Source organism: Argentina silus, assembly GCF_951799395.1.
Source record: "Argentina silus genome assembly, chromosome: 7".
Classification (NCBI taxonomy): domain Eukaryota; kingdom Metazoa; phylum Chordata; class Actinopteri; order Argentiniformes; family Argentinidae; genus Argentina; species Argentina silus.
The window spans coordinates 22148647-22174440 of record NC_139661.1 but is presented as its reverse complement, the minus strand read 5'-3'; the positions used below and the strand labels follow the sequence as shown (position 1 = coordinate 22174440).

General features: G+C 46.8%; 1 protein-coding gene across 1 annotated transcript in view; it reads left to right on the top strand.

Annotated features, from left to right (window-relative positions):
• fbxl17 (F-box and leucine-rich repeat protein 17) overlaps positions 1–25298 on the top strand; it is a gene marked incomplete at its 3' end in the record, with an annotated part of 56883 nt that extends 31585 nt beyond the window's left edge. The window contains exon 7 of the mRNA XM_083674010.1: positions 25137–25298. Within this exon, the coding sequence (XP_083530136.1) occupies positions 25137–25298 (162 nt within the window). The remainder of the gene's footprint in view (positions 1–25136) is intronic.
• Positions 25299–25794: the final 496 nt, after the last annotated feature.

The window sequence follows — 25794 nt, the reverse complement described above, 5'->3', positions numbered from 1 at the left end:
TGGTTTTCAAGCGTGAGCTTGCCGAAAATGCTATTGTTGAAGTTTGACTTTGGAAAGTATTTTATGTAAAAGTCATTTTTTTAATATGGTTTATTTTCCGCGTTTGTTCCTAGTCATAGAAATAGAAAAAACGGTTAAACCTGTATCACGTGGAAAATATTCGGACAGAAAAACATCTGAAAAGAGGTGAGGGAACTGTCTTTGTGATGGAGTAATAAGGTTTTAGTATCGTAAAACTATTGGTCTTCTACTTCATTTCCTTTCCTGACATATTCCTTTAGGGTATATTTTTGCAGTTGTTAATATTGAAAAATCCCCCGTATTGCTGCCTTGTCAACCATTTTGCCCACGGATTGTTGAATTTCATGTCTTGCCCCAGTAAAAGCAATTATTGTCTAAACCCCTTCGCCTACACAGCACTAATTGATCCAGTTGTTTCACTTCCAGGGACACTGAATGGCTCGCTGTTTAAAAGGAAAACCATTTGGACAAGTTAATTGACAGAGGCGGGGAGGCACTTTGAGAGAATGAGAGAGAGAGAGAGAAAGAAAGAGAGAGAGAGAGCGAGCGAGAGCGAGAGAGAGAGAGAGAGAGACGGGGAAAGCATAATCTAGCAGTTGTTAAGAAGCTTATTTTTTAGGATGGCATTGTAATGTTTCCTACAGGACACCTTGACAGAGTGAAATTAAATTTCCTCATCTCTGACCCTGTTCCAGGTCTCATTAACTCTGGATCCTCTCTCATTAAGATCTCATAATGTCCACATGGCCCCCCCTTGACCCCAATTTCTCCCTATTTGTCGGTAATATCTGGATCGAGTTGCTCAATTATCCCTAATGTTCCTTTATTTTGTTTACAAGGCCAAAGGCCTCAAGTGTTTTTGTTAATGCTACCGAGGGAGTTGAAATGGGCCTCAAGTGGGTTGTTCACCACGATTCAAATGATGCGTGTTGGAAAGTTTGGTTTGGTTTGTTATTTTTCTTGTCATGGTTTATTTTATTTCTTGTTTGACAGGCCACGACGTTCCCTGAGCTGATCTCTGCTCCGTCTCCTGATTTGCTGGAGTGTATTCAGACCCATGTTCTCCCACGTTTCCTCCTCTCCTTCCGTTTAGCCTTGATTCATACTTTCGCACGTCTCCCTGGCCGGCACGCTGATCCATGAATAACCCAACTCTTTATACCGCATCTTCAAAAACATTGCTTTCACTATAAGAAATTGAATGTGATATTTCTCTTCTGTCTCAGAGAAATAAACGAAACCTTGGATCTTAAAGTCGGGTTTGGCCCATTGTGCCCCCGTACTGTGTACTGTATGGAGGGTTTGATTGTCTGTGTTAGATGAGAATGTTAAACAATGTATTGTGGCCGATCTTTGTTTTGTTTTGCCATTTTCAAAAAAATAAACAATTGGCCAAAAAGTTTGAAAGATGATATTATGTCTACATATCAGTGGAGTCAGGCTCATTGTAATTCCAAACAAACATTCTGAAGAACTGTTTATATGCCTTTTGGGGTTTCCATGTCCGAACATATAATCTGAATAAGTTTGTTTCTGACTGGTCACGGTACTAACGGCCAACGTGTATTTGTTTTGTGATTATTTGCACTGCTCCTGTTCATACTTTGTTCTGCCAATTAGACAGACGTAACACTAAATCATCATCCCGCTCTTTTTAAAAAAATATGTTTTTAGGGCATTTCTGCTTTATTGGGATAAAGACAGTAGAGATTGACAGGAAGGATGGGAGAGAGAGAGGAGGGATGACATGCAAGACGTCTCGAGGGTCGGAATCGAACCAGGAACCTTGCGATGATGTGGTATGCGCGTTTGTGTGCTACGCCACTAAGCACCCCTCACCATCCCCCCCCTCACCATCCCCCCCCCCTCACCCTCCCACCCCTCACCCTCCCACCCCTCACCATCCCACTCCTCAGCATATCCAGTAAAGACTGATGGGGAAGAATTGTGCTCTCGGAATTTACCGATGAGGAATGGATGCAGGACTTTCTCATGACACACTTGGCCTTTACACAATTGTGCACGCTTATGGAAAGTGCTGTGGCTGAATGAGAGTGGGTGAGCTCCTGTGTGCCGTTGATGATGCGGTTAGCAGTGGTTTTGCGTGCCTTTGGAAGCCGCGCCCAGGACTGATGCATGCACATTAGAAACTTGACTCCTCTGTTTGGGCAAGTAAGCTGAATGAGCATTTACACGCTTAATACTAGCTAATATTCTCCTGTCAGACGGTTTATCAAAGGTATTAACCAGCCCTTCCATTCTGAAAATAAATGTAATTTGTAACGGTCACTCTATTCTGGTTGAAGTGTTAACATGAGGGTGGTTTATTGTTATTTGTTTATTTGGACTATTAACGGAATATTAGGCAGCATGTAAACATAATCACTGATACCATTCCTTGTGCCGTTCCATGCATTACAATGAACCCGTCCTCCGTTTCTACCTCTCCTAGCCTCCCCTAGCCTCCCCTAGCCTCCCCTAGCCTCCCCTAGCCTCCCCTAGCCTCCCCTAGCCTCCCCTAGCCTCTCCTAGCCTCCCCTAGCCTCCCCTAGCCTCCCCTGCTACATAGACCATTTACAGTCCCAGTCGGCACCTCTCCAGGATGTCAACAGCACAGACGTTAGACCCCTCTCCATATCCCTCTTTAAAGTCTCAAAAGTCAGCAGGTGATGTTTTATACCCCGGCATTAAAATCCTCGATCTATCACGCTGTAATGGGATCTTAAATGTGAGTGCATTTCTCATGTCCCCTATTATCTTGTTTGCATATCAACTGCCAAAATATTATCTGTGTATTTCAACGCTCATCGATGAACTGATGCTATGAAATGGCGTAGGCTAAAGCACTGCGCATATGCATATTCTCACTGTTAATGATTCAGTATGTCAGTGTTTTAATTGCATCGCTCCTTATCAAGCATACTACTAGATGGATAAATGTTGTTACCAACCCCCACACACTGATGTTTATGAAAGTTTAGCTCTTGGATTATATGTATCTCATCCCCTCATAAAGAGCTTTATGGAGGCCAGGAGATGGTCTCTGTGTCAGCAGAGCTGGAGGATTTTAATGCTGTTTTGTTCAGTACTCTCCAGAATGGGTCTAGTGGGGCAGGGTGGCTTTACAAGACTAAATTATTCATCCTGCAATAGGATTTCAACAGCAGCATTTTTCCTCTGTCCTCCCCTCTCTTCTCTTCATCCCCCTCTCATCATCTTCCTCTGTCCTGTCCCTCTGTCTCCCTCTCTCCTCCGTGTCCCCCTCTTCTCCCCTTTTCCCGCCCCCCTCCGTCTTCCATTAATGCAGTCATTAACAGGCATCTTTTCATTATTCGGTTTGATGTAGAACCTTTGTTGACTCTGCTAGTACAACACACACACACACACACACACACACACACACACACACACACACACTCTTTGTCTTTCTCTCTCTCACTCTTTGCCTTTTCTGACACAATGAGACTTTAACCTCCCTCCCCGATGACAGCCTTTAAACTGTGCCAGTGTGTCCTCCATCCTCCATCCACCCTCCCTCTACCCTGCCCTCCCTCCCTTCTGCCCTCCCTCCCTCTACCCCGCCCGCCCGCCCTCCCTCCCTCCCTTTCACCCTCCCTCCGTCCCTCTCCACACTACTCTACAATCCTCCTTTTACCCCAAAGTAATTGATTTTGGGTGAGTTTAGCTCTGGGAATAAAATTAATGCTACTCTGGCAGGACCTCTCTTTTCATCTTAACCCTGTGCCCCCCTCCCCACACTGTTTTTCATCTCCCGATAATTTGGTTGATATTTAAAGATGTCCGTCTCCTATTCCATTATGGAAAGCCCCCCCTCGCTAGCCTAGCTTAAGCTAGACCGATGTGGCAGAGTGAGCGCTCCACACAAAGGTCTAGGAACCCACTTTTCCTCACTCTAATTAACTCCCATGTTAGCGCTCCATATTCCAGCTAGCTTCTGAGCGAGCGCATGGATTGGTTCTCACATACTTTGTATTTTCATTTGGGGCGAGGCATCTCGTTGCCGTTGCCGTCTTGCTCCTTTCGTTAGAGCGAAAAGTGATTGGCTGGTTCTTAAAAACAAACATACCTCATGGTTCCTTCAATTAAAAAAAAGATACAAGACAAACAATACAGTGGATGCACCGTGCCATACAACATTGTGCTTACAACATCAAAGGGCCTCCCTAGACTCCCTGAAGACAAGTACGGAGTACTACAGACTTCGAGTCGCGTTTTAGCTGGGCTACCCTCTCTCCCCCTTTCACTTCGCTTTGTAGATGAAGCGAATTTTAACACATGCACTCTACTTATTTTATTAGAGGGTGGGTCTGAGGTCTGTGATGGTCTGATATGAATTTATTGAGATTGATTTACTTTAGATTGATTGACGAGGTACTTCAGTACTGTATCTCTTGTCATATATTGACGTAGGGTTTATGAAGATATTGATTGTTTTTTTTGCTTGTGAGTTTACCCCCGCTTTTCCACACTGTCATGTTTATAAAAGCCACACAGATAAGACCTTCATTTAGATGCTAGAGAGAATGCGTGATGACTACAACAAACAGTGTGAGAGTAGATACCGGTATTTTTTAAAACATGAGTTTGCACGGTCCATGTTATTTTTTGATATTTAAACAATTCCCTCTCCTCATCTCTCCGTTCTTCATGAACTTATCTGCTACTCTCCCTCTTTCCACTCTACCACAAATCCTTTATGTTCCATAAGCTGCGGTTTGCTGTAGGGCAAACATTATGTTGGGACATTATGTTGTTATTGTGGTGTACTAAACTTTGTATAATTTCATCTGATAATACCACAAGTTCTTATATTATTTTCGCAGGGCCCCTTGAACACTGGAGTAACGTAAAGCATCGCAGATTTCATCTGATAAGGCTCGCATTGTGATTGGCTCTCATCAATAGGTCATAACGTGTACATTTTAAAGTAGTTTTCCTTCTTCTAGCATTGTGACTGCCTATGGCCCTTGGTCTGAGCATTGATTACTTTATCTTATGATGACTGATGGATAGATGATTCACTTACTTAAACAAATGTATTTGTTGTAAGTCGCTTTGTTTAAAGGCGTCTGCTAGATGCCTTAAATGTAAATGTTGTTTATGAAGTTCAAAAAAGTAGCTGATCATGAGTTGGTTGTCGGCTCCTTGTCTCCTCGCTTGTGGAACACACCGGCACTGGTTTTAGCAGTACATTGAGCAGTAACACCGGTGAACTGATAACCTGACGGAGGATGTACATTCTTCCGGTAGGATAACCTTATAGTTTGACACCGTGGTTTACTGAAGAACCGGTTCACCGTGACATCCCGACTCTCCATCCCTCTGTTCCTGTATCTCAGTTCCTAAGGCTGGAATGGAGGGATGCATGCAGTACCAGAGGGAGGATGTAGTCCCTCCGTCCTCTCTTTCTGTATGGAGGTGGAGGTGTGCTGGGGACTGATACCAGAGGGAGGATGTAGTCCCTCCGTCCTCTCTTTCTGTATGGAGGTGGAGGTGTGCTGGGGACTGATACCAGAGGGAGGATGTAGTCCCTCCGTCCTCTCTTTCTGTATGGAGGTGGAGGTGTGCTGGGGACTGATACCAGAGGGAGGATGTAGTCCCTCCGTCCTCTCTTTCTGTATGGAGGTGGAGGTGTGCTGGGGACTGATACCAGAGGGAGGATGTAGTCCCTCCGTCCTCTCTTTCTGTATGGAGGTGGAGGTGTGCTGGGGACTGATACCAGAGGGAGGATGTAGTCCCTCCGTCCTCTCTTTCTGTATGGAGGTGGAGGTGTGCTGGGGACTGATACCAGAGGGAGGATGTAGTCCCTCCGTCCTCTCTTTCTGTATGGAGGTGGAGGTGTGCTGGGGACTGATACCAGAGGGAGGATGTAGTCCCTCCGTCCTCTCTTTCTGCATGGAGGTGGAGGTGGGCTGGGGACTGATAGAGTGAAGGACGAGATGGGCTCTGTAGTGAAGTTCTGTTCGTTTCATGTTAAAGTTTAATGTTGACCGTAGCGAAGCTCGCAGTGATTCCCCTCAATATTTAATGCAGCAATTAGAGAAGTTATGTGGTGCTACTGAGAACATCGATTACACTCACCCTCTCTCCCTCTCTCTCCCTCTCTCCCCCTCTCTCCCCCCCCTCTCTCTCTCTGTCTCTCCTCTCTCTCTATATATATAATTCTCTTTGCCTTCCTCTCTTCCTCTCTGGCTTTCTCCTTTTAGCTCCTTTTATCTCCTTTTCTCTCTCTCCTCTTCTTTTCTCTCTCTCTCCTCTTCTTTTCCACTCTCTCTCTCTCTGAGAAAAACAGATAGTGAACGGTTTGATGTAAATGAGTTGAAACAGCTTTTAGGCTTCTTGTTTTACATTATTGGGCTCAAAAACAGAACGCAGTACAAACTTTAGAATAACTTGACGGTGGATCACATGGAACGGTGCCCAACCTTTGAGGCTGTGTTTGGGATGGATGTTTACAGTAGTACGGGTGAGCAGTCGGAGCAAATCTGTAGGGATTAAAACCACGGCTCTGAGGCTTACCTACCCTTTTACAGTATACATGACATTTAAAAAATGCATGGTGTGAATATGAATGAACCCCACCACATACCTTACACACACACACACACACACACGTACTGTGTACACTAAACAGTTATATTCTTCAAGAATCAATGGCTCTATATAATTTATTTAAAAGTAAAAAACAAATTGATGTATCAATCCCAGATTGCCCATTTAAAGGATTGGCTGTTCTTTTCCTTGCAGATTGTAATGGAAACTGGTTATTTACCTGTATGTAGCTGTCTACCGAGCCACAAGAATATTGTGTTGTATTACCAGAGTAGTATTGCAACATTATTACCCTGCCACACACATTTAGGATACTGGCACCGTACAGCCCTACGCACATACAGCATAAACACCTTTTCAGTTCAGAGAAAATACATTTACAACCACCAGAATAGTTTTGGGCTGCATCAGCCATATTCAACCCCCACCACACTTAAGGTTTAGTCTTTCAGAGAGAGGCGCATATTCTGACGTGTTTCTTTCATCCATAATCTCTTTTTCAAAGTTGACTCTCCAACTGCCCCCGCATCTCGGTAACTCCACCCCCACCATCCCTCCACCCCGTTTCCATCACAGCACTTCAGCGGTCTGAACACAGGCCCGTACCTACACTATAAAGTCCTCCTGAAAGGCTTTTTGAAGCTGTTTGACATTTTTTGGACGTTCATTAGCCTCAAAATGGGTGGAAAATGGAAAAACTCGCTCCAAACAAGCAGCTTGCCAAATAACGGAGAACCAAAATCGTCCCCCGTTTTTAAGTTTCAGGTTTTTTTGGGTGAGTGGGTCCAGGGTGGGTGGAGGTCAGTTTTAAAAGCTGAGTGGAAATACCCCCCCAGCCAGGAGCCATTTCAGACAATCTGTGTGTATGTGGTGTGTGTGTGCGTGTGCATATGCGTGTGGTGTGCGTGTGTGTGCGTGTGCGTGTGCGTGTGTGTGTGTGTGTGTGTGTGCGTGTGTGTGTGTGCGTGTGTGTGTGTGTGTTTGCATATGTGTGCGTGTGCGTGTGCGTGTGTGTGTGCGTGTGTGTGTGTGCGTGTGTGTGTGTGTTTGCGTGTGTGTGTTTGCGTGCCCGCTGAAGGCTTTATTAGGCTTCAGTGGTGTTTGGACAGCCGGAAGAGCAGCACTAATAGGAGAGAATGATGCAGAAATGGACAGAGTGAGCCCCTTAAGACATGCTCATTTTCTCTCTCTCTCACTCACTCCTTCCTTCTCTCGCTCTCTGTTTTACCCTCTGTCAGCTTAAGACACTTTGCCTCCTCAGCCCTCACTGTCACACAAGCCCACAGTTGCTACGCTAATTTCTATCTCCATCTTTCTACTCTCGCTCTGTCTTTTCCCAAAAGCACTTTGACTCAGCGGGGGAAGCTTTTAAGACAGTGATTACTCCTCCATGGTAATGCTGTTTTTTCTTCATCTTCTCCCTCTCACTCTCTCTCTCTCTCTCACTTTCTTTCTTTCTTTGTTTCTTTCTCTCTCTTTATTTTGTTCTTTCCCCCCCCCCCCCCACACCTCTCTTACTCAAAACTATAACATTTCACTCTTGCAGCTCTCTCTTTCTCCCCCCCCCCCCCTCCCTCCTCTCCCCTCCCGGGGTCACAGATGTACCCATACCTGCTTGCACACTCCTCCTCCTTCAGTGGATACCTGATTGTTGGAGGAACTCAAGCAAAAGCAACACTAAAAGGTTTTCAATCTTTACAAATCCACCACCAAGTCGGTCCGAGGTTCATTTGAATGAATCTAAAAAGGGAATTGCAAATCCATTATCAGAGGAAGGAGTGTATGAAGGAGTGTCGTCCTGCAGAGGTTTTTGAAGGTGAGAAGTTGAGGGTTTAGCTTACAGCCATGGCCGTAATTAGCAGGGAGCGAATACCCTAGTGGAGAGGACAGAGTGGGCTTCAAGGTGACACAGCTGGCACTCCTCGTGATGTATTCAGACTAACTTTTACCTCACGTTTTCATTAGTTTAAATGCAGTAAAATCACACGTGTACAGCTTCAAACACACACGTAGTTCTAGTGGATATGATTTGGTTCGATTTGCTCGTATCTATTCAGCTGAAGGTGAAGATTTGCGGTCAGTTGGTTCTCTAATTGACCTTTGATCTCTTGCGGTCACCACCTTCAAATCACTGCAAATCACTGCAGTCATTGTTTCACTCTCACCCATCAAATATTCATCACACACCGAAAACTGTTAATATTTCAGAGCTACAATCCAGAACCGGATTCAACATGAAATAATCATTTTCCATTTGCTCCGCGACACATTGATAATTCATACTTCCTTTTCTTTCTTCCCCCCCTTTTTTTTTCTTCACACCTCCTTCAGGCATCTGTTCAACACCTGGTGAGGGACTGAGACGAACGTCGCTGTGTCTTGCTCTGTTACCATGGTGATTTAGGAGGCTAGGGTCCCTCACAAGGGTGGTCCCTGATGAGAAGGAAACAGGGTGTGAAATTAGGGCTGTAGGACATCTCCTCAGGTGGGATTCTGAGCCGTCTTTAAAGAAGACGGGAAGTGTAATTGGAAGACAACCCGGTGACGGTTGTATCTGATTATGGAAAAATAAGACCTAACCTGACAAATGTCCTGTTTGTTTTGAATTGTTATCAGAGTACTGTGAAGGGAGAGCCTTGATGGTGTGTGTGGTCATCTCTGGCTCCACTGTCGGGTGCCACTGGGTGTCTCATCTGTTCAACGAGTGGATGGCCTTCCCTTCTCCACGGCCTTCTCCCAAAGAGTTGTCTTCCAGAGAGGGAGGGAGTGGTAGAGGAGAGGGCAGGAGAGAGTTGAAGGGAAAGATAAGGAGAAAAAGATAGGACATGTGTGGACCTTACTGTGTGTGTGTGTGTGTGTGTGTGTGTGTGTGTGTGTGTGTGTGTGTGTGTTTGTGTGCGTTGCGTCCAGTCCTGCTGGATGTAAGCATCAAAGGGGGCGGGCAGGTGGGCTGTATCAAAGTCTTAACCCCTCTGCATTAGTCATGACCTGTAAATAATCCAGACCTTGTGGGCCGTAAAGACTGCTTCCTGTGTGTGTGTGTGCGCGGCTGTGGGTACGTGTGTGTCTCTGTGTGTCTGTGTGTGTGTGTGTGTGTGTACTGATCACTCACACTCAGGGTCTCCAGGGAAACCAGCCCTCAATCTACAGGAAAGGCTTGTTAATAATACATCCATACTTCTTTCTCTCTCCCTCTCTCCCCCTCTCCCCCTCTCCCTCTCTCCCTCATGAACAGTGCTATTGACAGACCTGTGTGTGAAAGGCTCCCCTATCTGTCAGGCTTGTGTTAGAACCCCAGCTCTAACTGTGAGTCAACAGGACTACAGCACCAGAGCGATGAGGAACAGCCTGACCTTTCATGTGGCTCGGAAGGCTGCTTGGAAGGCTGCTTGGAAGGCTGCATGAGGGGGTGTGGATTCAGCAGGTTTTGTGTGCGTGTGCTCGTGTGTACATGTCTATGGCTGTGCTCGATGGAGGTTTTCTCTCTGAGTGTGCTACTAATTCACCAAGGCCTTGCCGCTCCGCCATTCCTCCTTCCAGATCACACAGATCACCATGGGTACCACGTCTCCGTGACAACCCCTGCCGGGCTGCCTCGCCAGTGGGCTATCCCATAATATCCGATGTTTATGCATCCCACTAATGCCGTCTTTAACCATCACTCTCTCCTCGTTCTTTCCATCGTTATCATGGCTGGGGTGTGTGTGTGTGTGTGTGTGTGTGTGTGTGTGTGTGTGTGTGTGTGTGTGTGTGTCTGTGTGTCTGTGTGTGTCTGTGTCTGTCTGTGTCTGTGTGTGTCTGTGTGTGTCTGTGTCTGTGTCTGTGTCTGTGTCTGTGTCTGTGTCTGTGTCTGTGTGTATATATATACCTGTGGTGGATGTGTACGGTGTGTGTTGGGGTTCATTCATATTCACACCATCAGTTGCCTTCCTGTTATGCCCATTCTCCTCTGTGACTCATGCTGAGATACACTAATGGACACACACACACACACACACACACACACACACACACACACACACACACACACAGAGGGGAGAGATAACAGGAGAACACTGTTAGTGCTGGTGTGTTGATACTGCATTGAGCCATGGTCTCTGTTCACCAGCAGTGTTGAAGACCTGACACAGAACAACTCACCTCCACAGGCAACAGTCATTAATGAATGTAGTGAGGAAGGGAGGGAGGGAGGGAGGAAGGAAGGAAGGAAGGAAGGAAGGAAGGAAGGAAGCGAGAAAGGAAGGAGAGATTCACAGTTGCGGACAGACAATGAAACACACTCTAGTAAGCAAGGCTTTATGTCATGTCCCTCTTTCCAAGATGGCAGGCAGCTTGTTCCCCGGTGGGGATGTCTTAGCTTTTTATTCTGTCTGCGTGTTACGTGGAGGATTTATGGTTTGAACCTCCCAGGGTCAGAAGGATATTTCCATTGGTGTGGTGTGAGACCAGGCCTTGAACAGTCACAGCCCAGGTCTAGGTTGGCTTGGCTCTGACACACACAGGCCAATAAATCCTGTGTGTGTGTGTGTGTGTGTGTGTGTGTGTGTGTGTGTCGCAGTAAAGGATCTCTCTCTCTCTCCTGCTGTGAAATAGAATACTGTAATGTGTGAGTGTGTGTCTCTGCGTTCCCGTTGGCATTCCTTTCTGTTTGATGGCACGAGTGTGTTCTTGACCTGCCAATAAAGGCCTTCTCTCATGCCATGAGATGTCTATACAAGTTATTGTTCGTTTGAGAGTGTGTTTGAGAGTGTGTGTGTCTTTTTCTCCGTGTGTGTACGTGTGGGTATGTGTGTGCATGTGGGTCTGGGTATGTGTGCGGGTGTGTGCATGCGTGTGCGTGTGCGTGCGGGTGCGTGTGAGGGTGTGTGCGTGCGTGCGTGTGTGTGTGCGCGTGCGCGTGCGTGCGTGTGTGTGAGGGTGTGTGTGTGTGCGTGCGTGCGTGTGTGTGAGGGTGTGTGTGTGTGCGTGTGTGCGTGCGTGCGTGTGTGTGTGCGCGTGCGCGTGCGTGCGTGTGTGTGAGGGTGTGTGTGCGCGTGCGTGTGTGCGTGTGAGGGTGTGTGCGTGCGTGTGCGCGTGCGTGCGTGTGTGTGTGCGTGCCAATAAAGCCTCTCTCTCATGGCGTGTATTAGAGTGTCTAGACTGTTCCCTGGCTGTGGTCCAGCTCCCTCTGTCCTCCCGCTCTCCTCCGTTCCACTCCTGGGAACCGCGGCTCGCTAACAACCTTTACAGAATGTCTGTGGACCCGGGGGTGGGTGCGGTGGCGGCGGGGGGGGGGGGGGGGGGGTTAAGATTTCACGGAGGGAGGGGGGAGGGGGGAGGATGAAACTGGTCAGTTTGGCATTTTTCACTGGTCAGAGCCATGCAGTGTGTTTTTCTAGTGTGGCCATGCTAACATGACTATTATGGCTATAAATGAATGTTATACAATTGAGAATGACCCACAGCCCAGCCCATACGATAGCATCCGCTAATTAGCCTACAATAGCACTAGACACGCACACACACACACACACACACACCGTTTAGCCCATGTTAATGAGCTACTCTCCAGTTTTAACGGCGGGACATTCATTGTCAGGTTGAACAGTTATGGGAGAGATAATAGTCGAATTGTCTCCTGCTTCTTCTGTTGAGAGCTAATGGCCAGTAACTGTGTTTTCCTCAGGAAACCTCAAGAGGGAGTACGACAATGTCTACACCATATACTGTACTCATCTCTTTCTCTCTCTCTCTCCCCCTTTCTCTCTCTCTCTCCCTTTCTCTCTTTCTCTCTCTCTCTCTCTCTCTCCCTTTCTCTCTCTCTCTCTCTCCCTTTCTCTCTTTCTCTCTCTCTCTCCCTTTCTCTCTCTCACTCTCTGTCTTTTTTGCCTCTCTCTTTTCTCTTGCGATGAGCGTGTATGTATGTATGTATGTATGTATATACAGGATGTATGTATGTACAGGATGTATGTATGTATGTATGTATGTATGTATTTCTTCCCCCTGGATGCATTTGCATACTGGTGGAAATATTCTGTTTGGTGACAGCATGCACACCCGTGAATATGAGACATGCGTTGATATTAACACACACATTCCCTGGAGTGTGTGGGCCAGCGTCACGCATACAGCCTGAGCATACAGGATACATCCTGGTTGAATCCACCAATGATGATGGATGAATGTAAGCATTGGTGAGATACCTCCATCTACTCCAGATCTTTATGAATACTACCACCAGCCCTCCACCTACTCCAGCTCTTTATGAATACTACCACCAGCCCTACATCTACTCCAGCTCTTTATGAATACTACCACCAGTCCTCCATCGCTGGGTCTTCCCTTGTCACCACCAATCTTCGAGTGTGAATAATCGCCTATGTATGAGCTCAGGCCTGACTAACACGTTTAACAGGGTTCTAATTTCCCTGCCCCAGGCCCTGTCACCGACCTGGCTACCAGCTCACCTGCACTACCAAATAGTCCTTTTGAATATGAATATTGTGTGTGTGTGTGTGTGTGTGAATATGGGACCCCTGAGTATTGAGGCTCTCACCTGCCCCCGGGCTCACCTCCAGCTTTAATCATTAGGCCCTGGCATGCAGGGCCTGCGTGGCCAGAGGGGGTGGGGGCAGAGGGGGCTGCTGGCCTCAGGCGAGCCCCAGGCTGTTCCGGCCTATGGTGACATTGATGGGGCTTCGGGGATGTGTGTGGATTTGAGCTGCTTTGGGGAGGAAGACGGGTAAGGAAGGAAATACACTGACGTTCTGTGTCTAAGACTGTGTTTGTGTGTGTGTCTGTCTGTGTCTGTGTCTGTGTGTGTTTGTCATGTGTTTACCCTCCTACATCCCTGTACCTGTATCACAACAGTCCCCCAAGTCAACATTGCCATCCTCCAATAGTCATCCATGTTACAGTCGCTACGGTGAGCGGTGTAACATTTTGGGTTATTGGAGCTGGAGAGAGATGAATGAAGAGACCCTCCGTTTTCCAAAAGCTGCTGCTGCTGCTCTTCGCACGTACACACGCACACACACGCACGCACACACACATGCACGCATGCACGCACACGCACGCCGTAATAACTCCCGACAAGCTTGAGCATAGGACCGCTGGTGTCTGCCACGAGGCAGCGCGTTGTCAGAGTGTTGGTTCTGTCCGTCGAGACACTGGCTGATTCTATAGAATCCAAGTGTAAATTGATAGAATGTTCTAGTAAATATACCCTGCCATGGACGATGTTGTTCTCTCCAAACATGCGTAGGCCCTGCGTCTCCGTCTCCTCCCAGCTCAGCGATATTACCTCCTATTAGCATATATAGTGCCGTTCTCCGGCAGTCTGTGTATTCTAAAGACTTCTAAATCTCTTTGACTTAGATTTAAGGGTGTGATTTTAACAGTGAAGTGGCACAGAAATACTGCGTTTTCCTTTCTAAAGAACCCGAGATCATGGCAGCTTTTCATAAAGGCAGCGCTGTTACTTTTCCCAAAAGGATAATTTTTAGTCAGCTTAAGTCAAATACGTTTTGGATTTTAAAAGGGTTGAAGGTTGTTTCGGAAAATGTCAATTTTGATGTTTTAATGATGTTGTCTAGACAGCATGTTGTGACAGAGATGTCATTTGAAAGACTGTGTGTGTGTGTGTGTGTGTGTGCGTGTGTGTGCGTGTGTGTGCGTGCGCGTGCGCGCGCTCTCATATGTTGAAAACAGCAGAGGATGAAGGAGAGATGAGAGGAATCTCCTGTCCCCGGGATTAACATCAAAGATCTGCCTTTCTAATCAAGACCAAGGCAGTCGATAGCATCTCAAAGAAAAACAGCAGGCTTGAGAAATGTCTATGACGACAGAAAAGTAAACTTGCTCAGCAGGATCTCCGGCAGGTTTTTTAAGAGCTCCCTGTTGTAGCGAGTTGTTGGTCCATAAACAGGGCTCCTGTCAATAGGAGGAGGAGGAGGTTCCCTCTGTAGACTCTTGAACAGAACAATCCAATATGGAGGTTTAGCAAGGCCTTTCTGCTTTTACAGTACATCGATAAACAGCGCAGGGGTTGCCAGTAGCTATCTAGGATCAGCCTTGGGCCCCCCCCCAAATCCCAACCTTGATTATTAGGGGGAGAACAACTGACAAGTACAACTGACCTTGGATCAGTGAGAGACGGGGGGGAGTCAGGAAAGTGAGCGGAGGTCCATGGATGATAAACAACTGTTCAGACCTTGTGAACCAACGGCTAGCCTATTACATCCAACCTTAGGAGAAGACAATAGACGGTTTAAGAGGGGAGGGGAGAGGACCTACGATGTGCTGGGTTGGTCAACTTCAGTACCACTTTTAAAGTGCTTTTAGAAAGCCCTAGAACATCCTCTCGGATTTTGTTCCGGGGTCTTTGTGCCCTTTTATAACGGGCAACAAACGGAGCTTCTCGCTTCCGTATTATATTCCAGCGTTGGATGAATACATCAGGCCTCATCCACCTCCATCAGGCCTCATCCACCTCATCAGGCCTCATCCACCTCATCCACTGTCAGGCCTCATCCACCTCATCTACTGTCAGGCCTCATCCCCCTCATCAGGCCTCATCCACCTCATCCACTGTCAGGCCTCATCCACCTCATCCAATGGGTCGCACCCCGAGGTGTCGGAGATGGTAGGGTGGTGAGCTGTCTCAGTGGAGAGGTTGAGGTGTGATCATGCCCATTGGGCCCTGGGGAAGATGAGGTGTTGCTCAGGTGGATCAGTATCTGGGAGAGAGAACAGGGGGCGAGGGAACAGGGGGCGAGAGAACAGGGGGCGAGAGAACAGGGGGAGAGAGAACAGGGGGTGAGGGAACAGGGGGCGAGAGAACAGGGGGAGAGGGAACAGGGGGTGAGGGAACAGGGGGCGAGAGAACAGGGGGCGAGGGAAGATTTCCACCAGCTCCATTGATTCAGCTTCTCCTCTGTGCGGTGTGATGATAGCTTCTGCTTTATGTTCAGAGGAGTACAACCGCCTGGTTTCCTCCAAAGTAGCCTTTGATTTCCCTCCAACACATAACAAAGTACTATTGATCCACTGGGAATAGGGCTACACGAAAAACACCTCTTCATCTCTAAGCCACAGTGTGTGTGTGTGTGTGTGTGTGTGTGTGTGTGTGTGTGTGTGTGTGTGTGTGTGTGCGTGTGTGTGTGTGTGTGTTCCTGTTAATACTACGACAAGAAAGTGTCCACACACACACACACACACACGCACACACACACGCACACAAACACAGAGTAGTAGAAGGAGTCTCCTGGGGAACAAAGGGCTGTGAAGCCATCGTTTAAATGACAGGCAATTTTCGGTTTCCACGGCAAAGGAGTGACGAGATCAATCACCGTGGTGATGGGCCATGCAGATTCTCCCCATCAGCAGCCTCCGCAGGGCCATGTGACATCGGTAGAGCGAGACGGGAGTGTTTGACGCCGGCGTGCCAGCGTGTGTGAGCCAGAGGACGGCCCGTTGATGGCTCTCCCTTTGGGAGTCATTGTCCCCAACAACATGGAAAACCGTAGCCTTTGTGTGCAGGCTAAAGCGTCGATGTTTCAAAGTATGTGGAAGTCGCTCTTTTGACAGATAAGTGGAACAGAGAGGGCAGATATCGCATGTGATTTTTGCGTTTAGAGATGGAAATGGAGTTATTGATTTCGAGGAGTTTCAACGTAACCAGACAGTTGATCGAGGCACCTCTGTCCCTATTCTGATGTCGTATTTCAGGCTAGATTGCACGGGTGTCATCGATAAATCCATTTTGTGCTCTAGAGTAATTCATTGCGTTTTCACCGAAAAAAAGTTTCAAGTAATTTTTCCTTTGAGGAGGTTTAATCTTGCCTTCATGTGCATATTATCTCTGAAAGGCGAGTGCCATTTAGGTTGCACTTAGAGGAGCATCAGTAAGGAGTTGTCAGTCTGTCGGCAGAGGAAGGATGAAAACAGTCCTTAGATCAAAGTAACGTAGTTTGTCTCCATTGCCTCCAGAGTGAAGTGTGTTTGTGTTCGTGACTGATTTGTCACAGAGACCTCTCTGTCAGACATGGCCTCTAGGGTCAGCGTGGCCTTGTGACATCACCAGCCCCCCCCTTGGAGAGAAAGAGAGGGATGGAGAGGGAGCGATAGAGAGAGATAAAGGGACTGAGATGGAGAGAAATTGACATAGGGAAACATGAGAGAGAGAGAGAGAGAGAGGGAGAGAGAGAGAGGGAGAGAGAGAGAGAAGGAGAGAGAGAGGGAGAGAGAAGGAGAGAGAGGGAGAGAGAAGGAGAGAGAGAGGGAGAGAGAAGGAGAGAGAGGGAGAGAAGGAGAGAGAGAGAGAGAGGGAGCGCCGCATCCCCGATGTTTATTTACACAAACAAAACCCTTCAACGCCAGCGGCCCACAGCGAGGCGTCGTGGGTAGTCAAGTGGTCAGAGGATTGGTTTTGTCATCGCTGACAGCTGCCCATGTTGCCCAACGGCAGGTCACAGAAACACACACACACACACACACACACACACACACACACACAGTCTCCCCGCTGGCACGGAAAGGTTTGCTAGCTTGGTAGACGAGAGGGGTGGGGGGGCGGGCGGGGGGGGGGTGGTAGGTTGCCTGTCAGAACACCCACAACGGGGGACATTTTAGTCCCTTACACACATCTGCCTCCCAGAGAGAGGTACACACACACACACACACACACACACACACACACACACCCACACACGTACGTTCACTTGTTGTGACGCGTGGTGTCATTCACACCTCCGCTTCCCTGAAAGAGATCAAGAGGCAGTAGGAGTTTGGAAGTTTGAAAGTAAACAACTGATTTCTAACTGTGTTCTAAAGTTCACATTGTAAACATGGTAAGGCGGGGGTTCCCGGGGGAGTGTGGGGGGGGACAGAGGCAGAGATCAGGACAGGACATTGTTAAACAACTGCCTCTAACACCACAGTAGGAGATTTATCAGCCAGTGTTCCTGTATGCTAAAACACTAGCCTGTATTCTTTCTGTAAGCATTAGGCCTGCGGTATATTGTGTGCTGTATGCAAAAATAGATGACATATTGTACTTGTAGCAAATCCTTAAGGCAAGTAAAGATGACTGGAACCACGGCTCTGGAGGAGCACTGTGTGAACGTACAGAGGATATGTTCCACTATATTTACCAATCATTATCAATCTCCTCTTTTCCCTCTCTGTTCGCTGGTCTCTGTGTTAATAAAGGTTTGTTAATTTGACTGATTGATGAGACGATGATGGCGAACTCCCACCCGAGCCCCTCCTCCGTCATCTGTTTGATAAGATCACGTCGCAGGGAGAGATGAAGAATCCGCTCCCACAGAGATTGGCTTTTTTGGCCCGACAGAGTGTGTGTGTGTGTGTGTGTGTGAGTGTGTGTGCGTGCCTGTGACTGTGTGAAGGAGAGTACTGTACTGTATGTCTCTCTCTCTCTCTTTTCACTTTCTCTCTCTCTCTCTCTGTCTGTCAAATTCAAATTCAAACAAGATGAATCGGCATGAAAGGAGCCATGTTGCAAAAGCAATATACACAAGAGCAGAGACTAATGTTAACATTAATACTGTAGGTTGTAGAGTTCTTGTCCTGTGTCTCTCCTCTCTGTCTCTTCCAGTCAGTGTCCCTCAAGATTATGCCAAAAATAGAAATGACTTCTCCTCCCATTTGGCCAAGGAAAACACAGAAATGCCAGGAATCTCTTATTAGTCTAGACTTTCACGAAGGTTAATTTTGTGTGTGTCTGTGTTTTATCTGTGTATGTGTGTGTGTGTGTGTGTGTGTGTGTGTGTGTGTGTGTGTGTGTGACTCTGTAGGGGGTGAGTGAGTGAGTGTCTGTGTCTCTACGAAGCCCTGGTGATGGAGAGAGCCTGTCTCACATCACCAGGCAATGAGAGAATGCAACGTTTGCTCAACGGCGCAGAAAGGGACATTATTTCAGCAAAGCGACAGATAACTCACAAACTCTCTCCCTCTCTCTCTCTTTCTCTCTCTCTCTCTTCATTCTTGTTACTCTCTCTCTTGTTTCTCTTTTTTAGACTTCTGTTTGTCACATTCCCTTTGACTTGCTGATTGCCTCTGTGTGAGTCTGATCCTGCTGACAAGGTCTTTGTTGACATAATTGTATTACGAAAAGAAATGAGACTCGGCCTCGCTTTCATTTACTGAGGAGGGGAGACAATGGCACTACCCAACGTTTACCTGGCTTCTCAAGCTGCCTGTTCTCTCGTCCTCACGTTGAGTATCTGCAAGAGCGGGACATGTTCAGTGTAAAGTTACCTGCTGTATATGACATTCTGCTCTGTGTCATTATCCTCTGCCTGTAAGCTGAGGAACAAGGTGAAGACAGGGCCGCAATGATAATAATAAAGTAGTCTTCTCTTTTCTTGTCTTCTCTTCCCCAGGTTTGTGTATTGATGTGTAAGTCTCCTCCTGGTCCAATCTCTCTCTCTCTCTCTCTCTCTCTCTCTCTCTCTCTCTCTCTCTCTGTCTCTGTCTCTCTGTCTCTCTCTGTCTCTCTCTCTCTCTGTCTCTGTCTCTCTCTCTCTCTCTCTCTCTGTCTCTCTCTGTCTCTGTCTCAGTCTCTCTCTCTCTCTCTCTCTCTGTCTCTCTCTCTGTCTCTCTCTCTCTCTATCGTAGATGCTTCAAGTCAATAAGTGCCATTAATGAGGAAGTGGGAGGTGTGTTGAGTGTGGGTGCTGTTTCATCAGGACTCATTAGTACAGTCCATTGATTGCCTCTATCATTCTGTTCCAGACAGCCTTAATGCCCTTATTGCCAATTTCCTACCTCTAAATTGAAATTTCTTAGAATTTTTTTTTTTTATGTTTTATTTATATTATATTTTTTGACACCATTATATGCAGATCATAGAAATATACTGTTTTGAGCAGAAAATTACTTATTGAAGTACCATACACAGCAACGTGTATGTGTATGTGTGTGTGTGTGTGTGTGTTTGTGTGTAGACGTGAATATGTTTATGACTTTTTGTACCGAGCTTGAATTTGCTTCAAGGCATTTGTTCTCACAAAGGGGAAACATTCAATTACTTTTTCGTCACATCACCGGTCTTTCAAATCAATACTAACTGTCCACCTAAACTGTGTGTGTGTGTGTGTGTGTGTGTCTCTTTGAGTGCATGCTGTGTGTGTGTGTGTGTGTGTGCGTGTGTACACGTGCACTACCAGACTTTGATGAACCCATCACTTTTATATCTATCCTCCGAGAGTGTTTATGGAGAAAATGATTACCCTGGAAAAAATGAGCTTTGATGAAAATCGTCCCACTTCAACAAAGAGCTCAGATTGCTTCTGTATCAGAGTTTACGAGCATTGGAAAGCCCTAAAGCTGTGTTGAGTGTGCCAGTAAAATACTTTTCATAAAGGTAGTGACGTGCTGAAGACACAGAGTGGGTTGTTATTGAGGATGTGTGCATGTGTGAGCTTGGTTGGTGGTCCAGGGCTTGGTTGGTGGTCCAGGCCAGGGTTGGGATGAGGTGTGTTGTCCTGGGCATGGTTGGTTGTCCAGGGCAGGGTTGGTGGTCCAGGCCAGGGTTGGGATGAGGAGATGTTGTTGTTCAGGGCAGGGTTGGTTGTCCAGGGCAGGGTTGGGATGAGGAGATGTTGTTGTCCAGGGCAGGGTTGGTGATCCAGGGCAGGGTTGGGATGAGGAGACGTTGTTGTCCAGGGCAGGGTTGGTGATCCAGGGCAGGGTTGGGATGAGGAGACATCGTTGTTCAGGGCAGGGTTGGTGGTCCAGGCCAGGGTTGGGATGAGGAGACGTTGTTGTCCAGGGCAGGGTTGGTTGTCCAGGGCAGGGTTGGGATGAGGAGATGTTGTTGTTCAGGGTAGAGTTGGTTGTCCAGGGCAGGGTTGGGATGAGGAGATGTCGTTGTTCAGGGCAGGGTTGGTTGTCCAGCTTGTTGGTTTTCATCTCCATGTATGCTTTACACATGCTTTTGTGTGTGGAGAAAAGGTAAACTGTGTGTACAGTACGTGTGTGTGTGTGTGTGTGTGTGTGTGTGTGTGAGTGAGTGTGTTATGTGATGGAGTACTTGCTCAATACTTCATGAATCTCTGTGTGAGCTGCCATTGATGTTTTTCAACTGCCCCCCTTGGACTAGAGCTAACCCACTCTGCTATGCCAGAATTTTGTAACCACACACACACACACACACACACACACACACACACACACACACACACACACACACACACACACACACACACACACGCTTGCTTTTGGTCTTCCACCGTATCCGATAATGGCCATCTTATCCTTTATTTATGAGTCTTCTGGTGGGTGTATAGGCCAATCCTGGATGCACAGCTGCAAACCCCACAATACGACCCTCACCAGCTCAGGGGCTCCCAACCCCACCCATCCCAATATCCCCCTCGCCCTGAGACTACTGTTTAAAACCCAATCCCCTCCTAAAAAGGGCTTAAGAGTTCTGTTAGATAGGCAGTTCTCCTGCTCCAAAGCGCTGAGCTGCTCTTTTCATGTTTTTAAATCAGAGTCCACTCAAGAGTTTGGGGGGGGCACTGAGGGAGAGGGTGGAGGGTAGGATTTGGAGTTGAAGATTTGGTTGAGGGGTTTTTTGCCTTCTCACACACCCACATACACACCCACACACACACACACACACACACACACACACACACACACACACACACACACACGCACAGGCTGTGTGATGGACAGTTTGGAAGCAGCCTTTGCTTGCCTTCTCCCAGACGGTTGTGATTTAGGAGTCATGTCAGTATGTTGGTTTTGATTCTGTTGGTGCTCAACCTGAAAATGTTTTTCCCGATAGTTCTTTGGCAGCAGAACGACTCCTCCTGGCTCTCTGACCAGCCAGATTCATATGCCAGCTGTTCAACTCACTTCAAGATGTACCTCCTGTATGCTCTCAAAGTTTGCTTCTTCTTTTTTTTTTTTTTTTTTTTGAAGGTATTTTCTTTATGTGTGCGGACCAGGACCAGTCCCACTTGTATTGTTTTTATTTTATTGGGTAGATAGTGGAGACAGACAGGAATGTAAGGTTGGAGGGGTATGTCAGCAGAGCATGGGCCAGATTGGAACTGAATGTCGACATGGGGAAATGTCTGCACTGTAGACCGCGGTGCTGAACCACTGAACCGCACTAGGCCACGGGCGGACGCTCGCACTTTCAATACTACTACCGTGTCTTCCTCTCCTTGTCTTTTCTCCTTTGTGTGTATCGATCTGAAAAGGTACTATTGTATACGCAAGCTCTGCGCTTTCGCCTGGCGAGCTCAGTCAGATCAGTGCACATGGAGGAGAGGAGGAGATGAAGCCGCTGGTCGATTCAGGTTTAACAGCCCTTTCTTCTCTTATGGAACTGAAATGTCATTTTAACTCTTGTCTTTATCCATCTTTGTCTTTCTCTTTCATTTTGTCTTTCACTTCACCATGCGCTCTCTCTCTCTCTCTCTCGCTCTCTCTCCCTCTCTCTCACTCTCCCTCTCTCTCTCTCTCTCACTCTCTCTCACTCTCTCTCACTCTCCCTCTCTCACTCTCCCTCTCTCTCTCTCTCTCTCTCTCTCGCTCTCTCTCCCTCTCTCTCTCACTCTCCCTCTCTCTCTCTCTCTCACTCTCTCTCTCTCTCTCTCTCTCTCGCTCTGTCTCTTTTTCCTCTTCCTCTCCTGCCCCTTCTCTGTCTGCATATTGGGTACAGAATAGGAAAGATGTTTAGAAAGGAATGGAAGGTATCACAGGCCAACTCCAGACTCCCATGTAGATGGTCACATAGACATAGAAAATGTACAGTACCAGTCAAAAGTTTGGACACACCTTCTCATTCAATGTTTTTTCTTTATTTTTTTTAAAATTATTTTCTACATTGTAGATTAATATTGAAGACATCAAAACTATGAAGGAACACATATGGAATTATGTAGTAAAAAAAAAAGTAAGTGTTAAACAAACCAGAATATGGTTTATATTTTAGATTCTTCAAAGTAGCCACCTTTTGCTTTGATGACAGCTTTAGTAGGTTAGTGCAGTAAACTATATTTCCTTTTAATCTCCAATCAGTTTCAGATTGTTCATGAGGAAAGGAGGAATCTGCTGTGGTAGGAACTTCACACTTGTTAACTTTCACTAGAAGTAATTGGTGGTATACTGTATACTGTAATTGGTGGTATACTGTATACTGTAATTGGTGGTATACTGTATACTGTAATTGGTATACCTCTCTACCTGAGTTCTCCATCCTCCTCTCCCTTGCCCTGAGAACCTTTGAGATACAGGACCTCACGGGAGGATAGAAGGAGAGAAAAAGAGGAGGGTGGTGGTGGGGGGGGGGCAGGGAGAATGGGATCCAAAAATGACCACCAGAGGAGAACTGTTGGTCCCTTTCACCTTCTCAGATTTGATTTGCTTTGAAGAAAGTGAGTGTGTGAGTGTGTGTGTGTATTTGTGTGAGTGTGTGTGTCCCTGTGTGTGTGTGTCCATGACAACTTTCCCCACATGGACAGATAACAGCATGTTAAGAACTCTGCCAATGACTCAAGATCAACCCTGTAGATTTAGCATTGCTGTTGAGCGCTGAGCCTATTGACCCTGCTCAGCACCTGGTCTCATATCAGTCTCCTCTTATCTCACCACGGACACTGCCAATGAGGTCTATTATCATTCCTTCATTATTAATGTAAAGATTGGCATTGGGAGCATCACTACGGCCTATGAGATTATGTATCCTGTCTAATGATATGAGCTCCACAGGGGAGCTGGGAGACGCATTTGATCAAACGTGTGCGTGAGTGTGAGTGTGCACGAATCACATCTTCCGCAGTGAATATGACTCCCCCAACCCCAAGGCTTCCTCTTTTATATTCATCATTTCCAGATCACCATCCCTCTTCTCATGAGGCAATTTCATAAACATCAGGGCATCCTTTTTATTTATATGTAAAACATCTAGTTATGAAAAGCCTCTTTGGTTTTATTGAAAGAATGGGATATTTCCTCTGCGGTTATTAGAAACGCCATCAGTGGTTTCCAGCCCTAACTTCCCTGTAGCTTTAGACCAGATCAGAATGTGCTGGAAGGGAGACCAGGCAGAAACGGCCGTGCTGCCTGTGGGTGTTTTACAGTAATTGTCTTTGCGTGGCAGGGGGTGTGGGTCTGTACTATCTTTGATCTTGCACCTACACAGGGACGGATTTCACACCACACATTCTTGCGTTTCTCTCCCTCCTTTCTCTCCCTTCTTTCTCTCCCTCCTTTCTCTCCCTCCATCACATCGTCTCTCCGCTCTTTCATCCCCTCAATTGACCGAAACCTTATTAGCTACTCAGCCATTGTGTGTGTGTGTGTGTGTGTGTGTGTGTGTGTGTGTGTGTGTGTGTGTGTGTGTGTGTGTGTGTGTGTGTGTGTGCGTGCGTGCGTGCGTGCGCGTGCGTGCGTGATACAGTTAGCGTGTGTTTATGATGTACTTTTTGGGCTTTTGAAAGAGAAACAGTGAAAATGTCAAAAAAAACAAAGAGAATATATTTGTTGTTACTTTCTTTGATGTTTGTTGATCTGCGTCAAGTCAGTTAATCTCAGTGAAGAAATAGTCAGTGATCCGTCTCTCTCTCTCTCCCCCTCCTCTCTCTCTCTCTCTCCCCCTCCTCTCTCTCTCCCCCTCTCTCTTTGAGATTAATGAACTATTTGAAATATTACAGATATTGTTCCCGTCAGGTACAGAACAGATTCTCTCTGCTTAGCAGCGCAGAGAAAGTGTTTTCTCTCCATTCTTCTTGTTGTCGTGGCGTTTTCTGCAGATGCTTGAGTAATGTTGATGAAGAATTCATATTGATTTATATGGGAGCGGGAAAAAGTTCCCCTTCCTTATTGATCATCAATCTATAATGTGCGCTTTGCATTTCCCTGCGTGTGAATGATGAAGACTAGCTAATCTATCATAACCCTACGCCGGGCCTTCTGTCTGTCTACCGCTCTTCCTCCTCTTTGTTCTCTCCCATTCTCTCCGTTCTCTCTCTCTCTCTCGCTCCCTCTCTCCCTCCCTCCCTCCCTCTCTCTCTCTCCCTCCCTCCCTCTCTCTCTCCCTCCCTCTCTCTCTCCCTCTCTCCCTCCCTCCCTCCCTCTCTGAGAGTGTTGTAAGACAACTTCAAAGTGGCCGAGGCGTGAAGTGTTGACACTGTTAGGCAGGCTGTGATGATGGAGTATCCTCCGGGCATTAAAGAAGAATGTTGCTAATCAAACATAAAAAAGACCAGGGCAAGGGGCTCTGACCTTCAGGGCTGTGTGTGTGTTGTGTGCTTGCGTGTGTGTGTGTGTGTGTGCTTGCGTGTGCGTGTGCATGTGTGTGCGCACGCTTATGGTCATGGATATCGTGGTGTGCAGCATGGTTAACTTTTACCGTAAATATCACCCCTTAGCTGTGAATAATTGAATAATGAATAATTTTGGGTGGAAATGAATGTGTTTTTTTTTGTAGATAAACCATGTCGCATTAGTAATAGTTTAGTATTTCAACTCTAACTCCTCTCTCTCTCTCTCTCTCTCTCTCTCTCTCTCTCCTCTCTCAGGTGACTGATAAGTCTGTGCGGGCGTTTGCAGAGCACTGTCCCGAACTGCAATTTGTAGGCTTCATGGGCTGCTCTGTGACATCACTGGGAGTCATCCATCTTACTGGGGTGAGTGGTTCACACAAGATGGCCGACACGTGTCTGTGCTTCTCTGCTGATTAATGCATGGCTCATTAATAGTTGAATATGTACAATATTTCGGGTTCGTGCAAGAAAATATATTATGATTTTTTTTCCTAAAATACGAGCCGTTCTTTTCGTCATAGAGCCTTGCTAGTTTCATATGCATTACAGTCAGCAGGCAAGCGTGTGTGTGTGTGTGTACGTGTGTGTGTGTGTGTATTTGTGTATTTGTAACTTTCTCAAACACAGCGTAACTTCAGGTCTCATTGTTTCCCTAAGTTGAGTTTTTGTGTGTTAACTTTAAATCTCCTGAAAGCCTAATGAGATGGATCCTAATAACACAGAGGAGCCTACCCACACCCCGCTGTTTGGATATTACCATGTTAATGAGAAGGGCTTCACGGTTAAAGATATCCTCACCTCACACACACACACACACACACACACACACACACACACACACACACATACACACAAGGACACACACACACACAAGGACACACACACACACACACACACACAATGTAATTTCTCA